This window comes from Balaenoptera borealis (assembly GCF_965194805.1).
Source record: "Balaenoptera borealis genome assembly, chromosome: 12".
NCBI lineage: Eukaryota > Metazoa > Chordata > Mammalia > Artiodactyla > Balaenopteridae > Balaenoptera > Balaenoptera borealis.
The window spans coordinates 7,694,556-7,707,403 of NC_138869.1; the positions used below are offsets into that span (position 1 = coordinate 7,694,556).

At 52.5% G+C, this 12,848-nt stretch overlaps 1 protein-coding gene across 7 annotated transcripts in view; it reads right to left on the bottom strand.

Moving 5' to 3' along the window:
* Positions 1–12,848, bottom strand: part of GRIP2 (glutamate receptor interacting protein 2) — a 68,083-nt gene that overhangs the window by 5,502 nt on the left and 49,733 nt on the right. For 4 of the 7 annotated variants that reach the window (XM_082345705.1, XM_082345700.1, XM_082345699.1 and 1 more), the window contains 7 exons: positions 11,139–11,283; positions 8,863–9,002; positions 8,053–8,232; positions 6,870–7,044; positions 5,076–5,181; positions 3,095–3,238; positions 2,166–2,312 (listed from right to left, as the gene is read on the bottom strand). In XM_082345705.1, the coding sequence (XP_082201831.1) occupies positions 2,166–2,312; positions 3,095–3,238; positions 5,076–5,181; positions 6,870–7,044; positions 8,053–8,232; positions 8,863–9,002; positions 11,139–11,283 (1,037 nt within the window). The other 3 variants (XM_082345702.1, XM_082345703.1, XM_082345704.1) reach the window with 3 other exon arrangements.

The window sequence follows — 12,848 nt, forward strand, 5'->3', positions numbered from 1 at the left end:
ATCTCCAGATTCAGTGCAATCCCTATCAAATTACCAATAGCATTTTTCACAGAATTAGAACAAAAAATTTTACAACTTGAATGGAAACACAAAAGACCACAAATAGCCAAGCAATCTTGAGAAAGAAAAATGGAGCTGAAGGAATCAGGCTCCCTGACTTCAGACTATACTATAAAGCTACAACAATCAAGACAGTATGGTACTGGCACAAAAACAGAAAAATAGATCAATGGAACAGGATAGAAAGCCCAGAGATAAACCCATGCACCTATGGTGACCTAATCTATGACAAAGGGGGCAAGAATATACAATGGAGAAAAGACAGCCTCTCCAATAAGTGGTGCTGGGAAAACTGGACAGCTACATGTAAAAGCATGAAATTAGAACACTCCCTAAAACCATACACAAAAATAAACTCCAAATGGATTAAGGACCCAAATGTAAGGCTGGACACTATAAAACTCTTAGAGGAAAACATAGGAAGAACACTCTTTGACCTAAATCACAGGAAGATCTTTTTTGATTCACCTCCTAGAGTAATGAAAATAAAAACAAAAATAAACAAATGGGACCTAATGAAACTTAAAAGCTTTTGCACAGCAAAGGAAACCATAAACAAGATGAAAAGACAACCCTCAGATTGGGAGAAAATATTTGCAAACGAATCAATGGACAAAGGATTAATCTCCAAAATATATAAACAGCTCATGCAGCTCAATATTAAAAAAACAAACAACCCAATCCAAAAATGGGCAGAAGACCTAAATAGACATTTCTCCAAAGAAGACATACAGATGGCCAAGAAGCACATGAAAATCTGCTCAACCTCACTAATTATTAGAGAAATGCAAATCAAAACTACAATGAGGTATCACCTCACACCAGTTAGAATGGGCATCATCAGAAAATCTACAAACAAGAAATGCCAGAGAGGGTGTGGAGAAAAGGGAACCCTCTTACACTGTTGGTGGGAATGTAAATTGACACAGCCACTATGGGGAACAGTATGGAGGTTCCTTAAAAAACTAAAAATAGAATTACCATATGACCCAGCAATCCCACTACTGGGCATATACCCAGAGAAAACCATAATTCAAAAAGACACATGCACCCCAATGTTCATTGCAGCACTATTTACAATAGCCAGGTCATGGAAGCAACGTAAATGCCCATCGACAGACAAATGGATAAAGAAGATGTGGTACATATATACAATGGAATATTACTCAGCCATAAAAAGGAACAAAATTGTGCCATTTGCAGAGACATGGATGGACCTAGAGACTGTCTCCATTTTTTAACATCACAAGCAGACCACACGCTGAGCCTCCTGCCTAGAATGTGGGGCATGGGAAAGGGTGTGCCAGGGACGCCCCACAGCTTCTATCTGCCCACTCACATTTCCCAGGCTCCCTTGCTGTGAGATCACATGACTTAGTTGCCATGGAGTCCGAGGCATTTACTAGAGGGTGGAGCCTCCACCAGTGCAGGTGGAGCAAGGCCCACACTGGCCCACAGTGGACATATTGTATAAGTGATAAATAAATGTTCATGTGTATTAAACCACTGAGATTTGGGATTGTTTGTTCCTGCAGCATAACTTAGCCTAACCTCACCAATACAACTGTGTTGTCATTCCCTTCTCTCAGATGAGAAACCTGGGGCTCAGGGCTTCCCTGGTGGTGCAGTGGTTAAGAATCCGCCTGCCAATGCAGGGGACACGGGTTTGAGCCCTGGTCCGGGAATATCCCACATGCCATGGAGCAGCTAAGCCCGTGTGCCACAACTACTGAGCCTGCGCTCTAGAGCCCGCGAGCCACAACTACTGAAGCCCGCGCACCTGGAGCCCGTGCTCCGCAACAAGAGAAGCCACTGCAATGAGAAGCCCGTGCACCACAATGAAGAGCAGCTCCAGCTCACCGCAACTAGAGAAGGCCCATGCACAGCAATGCAGACTCATCACAGCCATAAATAAATAAATAAATAAATAAAATCTATAAAAAAATAAAAAATAAAGGATTATTTAAAAATAAAAAAGAAACCTGGGGCTCAGAGAGGGGAGGCAACCTGCTCAAGGCCACTCAGCCAAGGTAGAAGTCGGGCTTTCTCCCCACTCTGGGGCTACAAAAGGCCACTCCATCAACAGTGCCACCACCCAGCATTACCTGGAGGACCCTGTCAAAGGGCCGGAGACCCCCACGTTGAGCTGGCCCATCAGGGCGCACAGTGTGGACATAGACGCCCTTCTCCAGGAGGCCATCTGAGACACTAAAACCAAAGTCACTCCGTACAGGGTCCTTGTGCAGTGTCACCTGGGAACAGGAGGAGGAGGAGACCTCTGGAGCCCCGATCTTTCCCCCTAGCCTCCCAAAGTTGCCTAAGCCCCTTGGTCTGGCATCTGATGCCTCCGGGACCCAGCCCTAGCCCACCTGGCTGCTCTTCCACATGTGTTACTACCTTGGCATCGTGCCCAAGCCCTGGCTTCTGGAGCACCCCCTCCCCTCCACCTCCGCTGACCCTCCATCTACAGCACTCAGTCACAGTGGAAGCTGTAGGAAAAGGAGTTCCTTTTAGTTCTTTTTCAATCTTCCTGCTTCCATTCCAGGAGAAAGTCTCAGTGGGATGGCCATGTGTTTTCACCACCCTTTGACACTTCCCATCTCCCCGTCCACCAAAGAGCTGGCTTCAGGCTCAGAGCCTTCTGAAGGCTATTATGGGCCGAGAGCTCTTTTTTCTCTTCTGTGTTTTGTTTTCCTAGACAGTAGCCTATAGATGACAAAAATGCTGGCCTCTCATTTAAGGTACTGATATGCACGCACACATACATATATATACACACATATTATAAGCCTTTATATGATACACGCACACGATAACTTAAGTGGGGAAAAAGTGAGTCTACTTAAAGTATCACGTGTGTGTGTGTATCGCCCAAAAGGCAGGAGTTTTGGAAAACTCTACCTTCTACAAAATCTGTGTTTTATTGGTGGAGGAGAATGAAGCCCAGGGAGGAGCGGGGCCCATCTGGAGCTATGGCGAATACCCACAGCATCAGGACGTGCATCCAGGCCTCCTGTGCTCCCCCAGCACCCACCTTGTGCATCTCCAAGGGTGTCGGCAGCAGCACCTCCTGCATTTCTTCTGGGGAAGCTCGTATCTCCTGGTTCCTCCTCCAGGGCCGGTGGCCAGGCCTGCCCTCGAGGGCCACGTTCTGCACGGTGCCTGTCATGATGGATGCCTGTAGGGACACAGCTCTTCACTCAGATGCTTCCCGCTCTGTGTGCGGTCAACATCTATGGACACCTACTGTGTGCCAGCCTTCAAGGTCACAATGGTGAACAGAATAGATGAGGTCCCTGCCTAGGGGACCTAGGGGACCTAGCCTAGGGCTCTCAGCCCAATGATAAGCAATCAAAATAATAATCATTGGCACTGAATTATTAGCATTTATACTGCGTTGGACTCAGTTCCAAGCACTTTATACACAGAACTCATTTTATGCTCTACAATATTATGAGCCAGGCAAATAACATTCCCCCCCACCCATTTTACAGATGAGGAAACTGAGGCTTAGAAAGATTAAGATTTGAACTCAGAGTCTGGCTCCAGGGTCGAGGGTCTTAACCACTCTGTTAACTTGCTAGTCACAAAAATAAAGAAGATGGAATTACACATGGCAGTAAATGTCACAGAGGCCAGGGTACACAGAATGTGAGAGGCTGGGACAGTGAACCTGGTCAGTGTGAGGGATCAGGGAAGCTTCCGGAGCCGAGATCTGAAAGATGAGCAAGAAATGGGGAGGAAGGAGAGTCCCCGGCAGGAAGAGGGAACAGCATGTGCAAAACCCCAGCGATGGATAGATGTGGACAGAGGCCCTGCATTTGAGAGGGTGCACAGGATGGGGCTGGGAGGGCAGAGGCTTAACCCTGCAGCACGTCCTCGGTGGCAGTGCTGGGGCCCCAGGGCAGTGGTTGGTGCCACGGAATGGGGAGAAGACACAGTTAGGGGCAAGCGGGACTGTCAGTGGCCAGCTAGAACAGGGGCAGATGACATGGCGTAGAGAGCGGTGACACAGGACGCCTGGGAAGAGAGACAGACAGACGGAGAGACAGGCGGGGGTGGGGGAGATCCATGGTGCAGCTCTAGAGGACAGTATTAGGAATTGAATAGACCATAAAAGTACAACTTAAAGCCTGTGGGAGGCAGGTAAGTGCTTACAGGTAAATTCCTACCTTTAAATGCACGATGTTAGGGAGCAAGAAAGACTGAAGACTAAGGAGTTAAGAAACCAGGAAAAGTATCAGGATTTAAACACAAATAAAGTAGAAGGAAAGGAATATCGAAGCTAGACATAAGAAAGAGTAAGATAGGAAACAATGAAACATGAGACATAGTTAACAAAAACAAAACTTGGTTCTTTGATGAGCCTAGTAATTGGCAAGGCTGATAGAGAAAAAAAAGGCTCAATCAATAATTTTAGGAACAAAAATAGGGCAAAAGCACAGATAAACAGAGTGTAAATTACTGCTCTCAGAATATGAAGGAGCTTCAGAACTGACCCAGTGAGATCCTCCCTAGGTCTCCCCAGGCAGCCTTTTCCATCGTGGGCAAGGCTGACCTCACAGAAAGCCGCATTCACCTCTCGGCCTCTCATGTCCCATGCTGTTACTGATGTTGACATCCACAAGCTTCCACTGGGCATGCTAACGACATGCACACACAGACACCAAAACTGCCCTTATGCATCCAAATGTGCACACTGACACACGTGTTCTGACAATACTCAGCACTGTGCATGCATGAGCGTGCTCACCTGCATGCACACACACGTGCTCCCAGTGTGCACACACACGTTTTATGCCAAACATGCTCACATGTGCACACACCCCAATTAACGTGCCACGCCACGGTGCTCTCAGTCACACTTGCACACGGGTCCATCCACAGTCTGTATGCATGTGAAGGCACCTTTACACGGAGGGTGCCAGGAGAGTACCCTTGTACGCGTTACACAAGAGCACAATGCCATCAATGTGCCACCTCCCACAGGGGCCTGGTTGGGGGGCAGGGCGTACCTCCAGCTCCCTCAGCAGCTCCGACTGACCACATGACTCCAGGTCTTCGAGGGCTTCCCCGAACATGCGCCAGAAGCCCTCCTCGCAGGCGGGGCCAGGGGTGGGGCTGTAACGTAGGAACCAGAGAGCGTCAGCTCCTGGCGGGCGGGCTGGGGCCTGAGGAGTCTTCGGGCCCTGGGGCCCTGCGTTGGGCTCAAGGGGCCATTGGGTGGGCGGGTGGGCAGGAAGGCAGGCGTCCTCGGTGGCAGTGCTGGGGCCCCGGGGCGGTGGTTGGTGACACGGAATGGGGGGAAGACGCAGTTAGGGGCAACCAGGACTGTCGATGGCCAGCTAGAACAGGGGCAGATGAGACGGGGTGGAGAGCGGTGACACAGGACGCCTGGGAAGAGAGACAGACGGACAGACAGACAGACAGACAGGAGATCCATGGTGCAGCCCCAGAGGACAACCCCAGGCCCCACCCAGACACAAGGCATTGCAGGACAGCGACAGGGACAGAGCTGGAGCTGGCGAGGACACAGATGGATGGAGACGATGGAGTATTAGGGCTGGGGAAAGGGCTGCGCCACCCTATAACTTCCATCACAGGAGGTATGGCCCGTTATCAGCTCTAAAATCGGGTCTCATCAGAACGGTAACAAGCCACGTTTTCATGCTTCACCGTTTACAAAGCCCTTTGCTGTCTACAAAGCCCTGGACGTTATCAAGTGTGCTGTGGTGTGCAAAGCACTCTCACGAAGGCACGCAGGCTTTCCCCTGAAAGGGAGCCTCCAGGACAGTGATGCAAATTAGGTGCCTCCTTCCCTTCCCATTTCAGAGATGAGAAGACTGAGACTGAAGGCCATTTGCTCCAATCAAGTCAGTTCTACAAATGTTCTGAGCCAGGCCCTCTCCTGGGCCCAGGGCTGTGGAGGTGAATAAGGTGAAGGACCTGTTCTTAAGGAGCTGAGGGTCACTCATGGAGTGCATGGGAGCAGCTACTGGGTGCCTGGCTGAGCTATAGGGCTGCCAAGTAGAAGACACGACAGCCAGGTGACTAACAGGTAGGCCCGAGGTGGCCAGCGCCACCAGGAGGCTCACGTGAGCAGCTGTGGGTGCCAGCAGAGGGAGGGAGGATCAGGGAAGCCTCCCCGAGGCAGGGGAGTCTGAGGCTGGTCTAAAGGATGAGTAGGCATCGGCCAGGAGAGGGGAGGGGAGAGCATTCTAGGCAGAAGGAACTGCCCGACCAAAGCAGAGCCGTGGGAAGCTGGTGGCTGGGGCCGCACGAGAAGCGGCATTTCTCCACCGGGTGTGCTCCCCGCAGGAGCGTCTGAATTCACTACAGAACCCACCATGTCCCCAGCCCAGGGCTGGCGCTCGTGACCATGACCCGAGGGCCCCCGCAGGAGGCCATCACCATCTGGGCCAAGTCGGGAGGGTGTGGGTCCGGGCCCTCAGTGTCTGGGAACAGCTGATCACCAGGCGTGGGGAGGGCCGGCCAGGCTGCCTCTCCAGCCTCACCCCTTTGCCCCTGCTGTGCCCTCCGGCCGGCGTGCCCGTCCCCCGCCTCGGCCTTCTGAGATGGCCCTCACCCCTTTGCCCCTGCTGTGCCCTCCGGCCGGCGTGCCCTTCCCCCGCCTCGGCCTTCTGAGATGGCTCTGCTCCACACCTCCTCTCCTCTCCCAGGAGGTGCCCTCCTGAGGCCAGACAAGACTTGCCCGTCGCCCCCACCGCCTTGGCACAGGGACCGGCTCCCCGCGCCCGTCCTAGCCAAGAGGGCGAGCCCATCTCCCTCGTGGAGTCCCCGCCACAGACCTAGCTGCTGGCTCCCAGTCCTCCTCCTCCTCCTCCTCGGGGAAGCTCTCGTCGGCAGGGGCTGGGGTGTAGCTCGTCCTCCGGGGCTCGGTGGGTGGGGGACTGCTTCTCAGCCGGCTGCACCGCCACTCCTGGGGGGTCACGCCCCGGGCTGCCGCCTGCGGAGTGTAGGAACCTGGCAGGTGGACAGAGGGGGCGCCTATAACCTCTCTGTGACCTCAGCTTGCCCTCCTTCCTGCCCCATCTCTAGCTGTGCTGGGTGGCCCAGGAGAGCTCTTTGCCCTCTCTGGGCCTGCCTGACTACCCAGACTCCCCTGAGGACCCCTGCCACCCGGACCCCCTGGATCTCCTGATCAACAGCAGAGTTAATGCTGGGGCTCCAGGATCCTGTCCCAGCTCCACGGGGCTCGGCTTGGCCGACCCCTGCCTGAGACGGAGGTCCACTATGTTAACCATCCCCTTCTCCCTGCCACGGGGAGCTCTGAAGGTCTTGCCCCAGGGAGTGATGCTGAGAGATGCTGACCCAGTTCTGGAGATGGAGAAGCTGAGACCGAGATCGGGCAGATATCCAGTGAGTGAGGACCAGGGCCGAGGGCCACCTGAGGCTACCTAGAGGCCTCACTCCACTACTCCCTGAGCTGGGCCTTGGGGAGTCCCTGTGGTTCGGGGTCACAGAGGCCAGAAGGCCAGCCACCAGATTCAGATGCCCCCCAAGGGCACCCATGGGTCTCAACACGCATAGGCAGGGGAGCTTGTGTCCTTGGGGGCGCCCTGGGGGTGTCCACCCAAGAGGGCCTCACAGGATGGGGTGGGAGGGGGCTTTCTGCCTTCCTGTCTTCGATGGGATGCAGTCAACACCGAGCACTTGCTGTGTGCTGGCCGTCGGGCTGGGAATGAAGGAGGCAGAAGTAAGACCACTTGGTCCCAGGCCTCACGCGGGGGATCTGAATGGGCAGCTGTAGTGCTGTGGATGCCAATCAAAGCCCGGGAAGGCCTGCAGTCCACACTCTCAGGAGTGAGGCGCCCTCAGAATGGCTAATGGGGCCCAATCAGGTCTGCCTTCAGCAAGTGTCCCTAAAGGATGGGGCTAGCAGAAGGGGAGCAAGAAGGGTTAGGCCGAGGGAACAGCCCCTACGAAGGCCCACGGAGAACACGGTGCTTGTCCAGGGGCCCGAGGTGTTACCTGGGCCCCCAAAGCCACCCTCAGTGGCCAAGCTGCCCCAGGACTCCACTGCGCTGTCCACACTGGGCACAGTGGACGAGGATCGGGCTGCCAGCAGGCCGCCTTTCAGCGCCTCTGGCGGGTCCTCATCTGCATCGCTGGCTTCGCTGAGGCTGCCCGATTTGCGGGGTAGGAGGGGGCCTGGGAGGAAAAGCGGGTGTCACTGCCACTGGCTTCTGACCTTGGAGACAGAGGTGCTCAACCAGCCTCAGTTTCCCCACTTCAGCCTGGTTTGGGAACTCACAGGCCCTGGGCTCCCTGAGCCTCCTGCTGGGCAAGCTGACAGGTGAGATGGGAGGCACGCCAATAGGCAAACCCGTTTCAGAGATGTGAAAACTGAGGCTCAGAAAGGCTGCACAGCATGCCCAAGGTCACATGGGGAGCAACAGTGGAGCCCAGATTAGAAGGAAGGCTCTAAAGCTCAGGCTCCATCCACTCCCTACCAAAGCACGGGGGACAAATTCAGGGGAAACTGAGGAATGTATGAGTGATGGCCACAAGGCAAAACAAGCAGGCACCTCAAGAGGCAGGAGGTGATGAAGAGCATGGTTCAGGCCCAGAGGGCCCCACACTGGCTGTATGACCTCGGGCCCATCGCTCCCATCACTCTGAGCCTTGTCTCCTCTGTCTCCACTGTCCCAGGTACCCTCCCACCTCCACGGGGTGAGCAACAATTCAGTGAGGTTGGGCCTCACAAAGCTTGGCACAGAGGCTGAGGGATCTCTCTTCCTAAATGGGCTGGATGGCGCCCAGGTGTGGGGTGAGGCTCACGGTCTAGCTGCTTCTTGATCTTCAGGGTGACGGTCTCACCAGCCACCTGCAAGAGGTGGATGGCCTCACTCAGTGGCCGGCCCTTGAGGCTAACACTGTTGATGGCCAGGATACGGTCCCCAATGTGGATAGCGCCAGTCCTGGGGAGGGGGCACAGGGTAGAGGATGGAAGTTAGACAGGGCCTTGAAGTGGGGGTCTGCCCTTGGGGAACTCAGGAACCCCAAAGCACAAGCCCGGCTGACCCCAGTTAAACCCACCTGTGGGGGGAAAAAAAAAGCAAGTGTGATTGTATTAATAGAAGTATGAAGTCTAGCATCTGGGAGGGGATTTTCCTGCTCGACTCTAAAAGTTAGGTTCTGGAACCAGCGTCCAGCATGAGTTTTGAGGATGGTTTGAATGCCACATACTAGCTGACAAATGCCATGTGGTCTTAGGCCAGTTCCTTAACTTCCCTGAGTCTCAGTTCTTTCATCTGTAAAGTAAGGGTGATAATACTTATTTTATAATTGAAGGATGGATGGGTGGAATGAATTCACATTTCCCTCCAGCTGAAATCCATGTGTAGCCTTTCCCTCTCCCTGGGCCTCAGTTTCCCCACCTAGAGAATGAGCCTAATCCCCAGGGTCCAGCTGACTTCACAAAGGAGTATGGGGGCGCTGAAGAGGCCAAGCAGAAGCAGTGTACTAACCCAGTGGTTTTCTACCTAGATACTATTAGAATTACCTAAGGAGCTTTGTAAAAAGTGCGGATGCCCGGCCCCTCCCCCTGACCAATGAAATCGTACCTCTGGGAGCGGGGCCAGGGAAGGTGATTCTGAGCAGCCGCCAGGGCTGAGGGTGGGGAGGGGGGTTGCAGCAGGTGCTGAGAATGCACCTGACCTGGGTGGGGGAGAAGGAAGCAGAGGACTGGAGTGGGGGGTCCTTAAACTCTAAATGTGGATTTTGCCCCCAGGTGGGAGCTCATGGAGGGTCAAGCCCCTCCACGCCCAGCATTGCCCAGCAAGCTCCCCGAGGGCCTGGGGGAGCGACTGAGTCAGAATATGGTGGATTTGGGGAGGAAGGCCAGAGCTGTGCCGTCCAGTACGATGGCCACCAGCCACATGTGGCTACTGGGCTCCTGAATTGTGGCTGGCCTGAAAGGAGACGTGCTGGAGGTGTAAAATACACACCAGATTCTGAAGACATAATACGAAAGAAGAATGTAAAATACTCTGTCAATAATTTTTATATTGATGACGTGTTGAAATAAATATTTAAGATCTAAAAAATTTCTTTTTACTTTTCTAATGTGGCTGCTAAAAAGTTTATAAATAAATTTGTGGCTCACATTATACTTCAGTTAGACAGTGCTAACCTAGATCAGCCAGGCAAAGGCAGACAGGTTGTCTGTTGTGCCCCGTAGGGCTGGCACACAGTAGGTACCCAGAAAATGCCAGAGTGGATGAAGACATTTGAGGTCAGAACCGGTCCCACTGGCCTCTGCAGTCTGCTAGACACCCAGCAGGGGGCGATCCAGGAGCACAGACGCCAACAGGTTGACACCTCAGCCCCAGAATACCTCCCATCCTCCTGCACCACCCCACCATGGTTTGGCCCCTTGTGCTGCGTCCTCCTCCAAGGGCCCATTCTGCCCGCCAGGCTGGGCAAGGCTTCCCTTTTACAGAAAGCTCTTCTCAGTGCCTGGAGCTCACTGCAAAGCTGTCCAGAGAAAGCCTGTCTCACCCACACTGGGGTTGCCTCCATGTGACCCCCGTGGGGACCAGTTCCACTTCTGGGCCCAGATCCACCTGCTTCCCCCTCCAAACTGGACAGCCTGGACACCCCTCTTCTCACATCTCTCCATTCTGCCACAATTTCAGGAAAGCTTTCTAGGGGAGAGGATAGCAGGGACCCCTGTCCCAATGCCTCAAGAGAGGTGCCAGGCTGTGCTGGGACCCAGGTACCAGGGACATGGCTCCTGTACTATGAAGGCACATAGCAGGTGCTCCAAAAAGACTCACATGCTGACTTTCCAGAAATGGGGTGATCTCCAGGTTTGGGGGAGAAGAGGGATGAGCATACATTTACCCAGCACTTACCTGAAGTCAGGAGGTCTGCCAGGGGCTGGCCCGCATCTGAGGAACTGAGGCTCAGAGAGGGATGGGACAGGCCCCATGTCACCCAGGCCATCGATGTTGGAACAAAGGTAAGATCCAGTCTGGCTGATCCCAAAGCCCAGCTCCTGTCCCATGGGGTCCCTGGGCTCACCTGTGTGTCCCCACAGAGCCCCGGCTCACCTCTCAGCCAAGCCACGCTTGGTGAGTCCCGAGATGACAATGGGATCGAAAGGCTCCTCTGTGCCTGAGATCGTGATGCCCAGGGGGCCCCCGTAGCGTTTCAACTCCACCGTGTAGCTGATGGCACCCGTGGTCTCCTGTTCATCTGCAGGGGGGGTAAGCATCAGGGCTGGGGGACACCCATCAGGGGTAGGCCGTAGGAATGGGCACTCCCAGAGCCCTGCCAAGCTTTAATGCACTTACACTCATCATACTCATCCATTAATTCACCCATTCCCTCAGCCATTAGTTCAACCATTCTCTCAGATTTAATTCAGTCATTCCCTCAGCCATTAATTCACCTATATCCCTCTGCCATTAATACACCCATTGCCTGAGCTATTAGTTCACCCATTCCATTATGCCAATAATACACCCATTCCGTCACCCATTAATTCATTCATTTCCTAAGCCACTAACAAACCCATTCCCTCAGCCAATAGTTCACTCTTTCCTTCATGCCATTAATACACACATTCCCTTAGCCTTAATACACACATTCTCTCAGCCATTACTTCACCTATTTCTTCACCATTAAGCCTCCATTTCCTCTTACATTAAATCACTGATTCCCTCATCCAACAATACACCCACATTCCCTCAGCCATTAATATACCCATTCCCTCAGACATTAATTCACCCGTTCCCTCAGGCATTAATTTACCCATTCCCTCATCCATTAATTGACCCATTCCCGCATGCCATTAATAGATGCACTCCCTCAGCCATTAAATCACCTAATCCCTCAGCTATTAACACACTCATTCCCTCATGCCATTGATTCACTCATTCACTCACCTATTAATATACACATTTCCACATCTATTACTTCACACACTCTCTCCCATTAATTCACCTATTTCCTCGGCCATTAATACACCCATTTCCTCATACTGTTAATTCACCCATTTCCCTCAGCTCTAATACACATATTGCATAGTCATTAATTCACTCCTTCCCTCAGCCATTAATTCATCCATTCCCACAGGCATCAATACACCCATTCCATCATGCCATTAATACAACCATTCCCTCAATCATTAGTTCACCCATTCACTCATGCTAATAACGCATCCAATCCCAAAGGCACTATCATACCCATTACCACAGCCATTAGTTCACCCATTCCTTCATGGATTTAATACACCAATTCCCTCAGCCATTAATTCATCCATTCCCTCAGCTATTGATTCTCCATTCTCTCAGCCATCAATTCCCCCATTCCATCACCCATTAATTCCCCCATTCCCCCAGCCATTAATTTACTCATTTCATCAGCCATTAATTCACCCATCAACCAGGCATAATACACTAATTCCCTCATGGCATTAATACACCCATTCCCTCAGCGATTAGTTCACACATTCATTCATGCCATTAACAGACCCATTCCCTCAGCCATAGTTCATCCATTCCCTCAGCCATTCATTCAGTCATTCACTCTGCAATTAATTCACCTCTTCCCTCAGCCATTAATACAATTCCCTCATGCCGTTAACACCCATTCCCTCACCAATTAGTTGACCCATTCATTCATTCATGCCATTAACAGACCATTCCCTCTGCCATTAACATACCCATTCCCTCAGCCATACTTAATCCACTCCCTCTGCTATGATTTCACCAGTTACTTCAGCCATTAATTCACCCATTTAATCAGGTATTAATTCA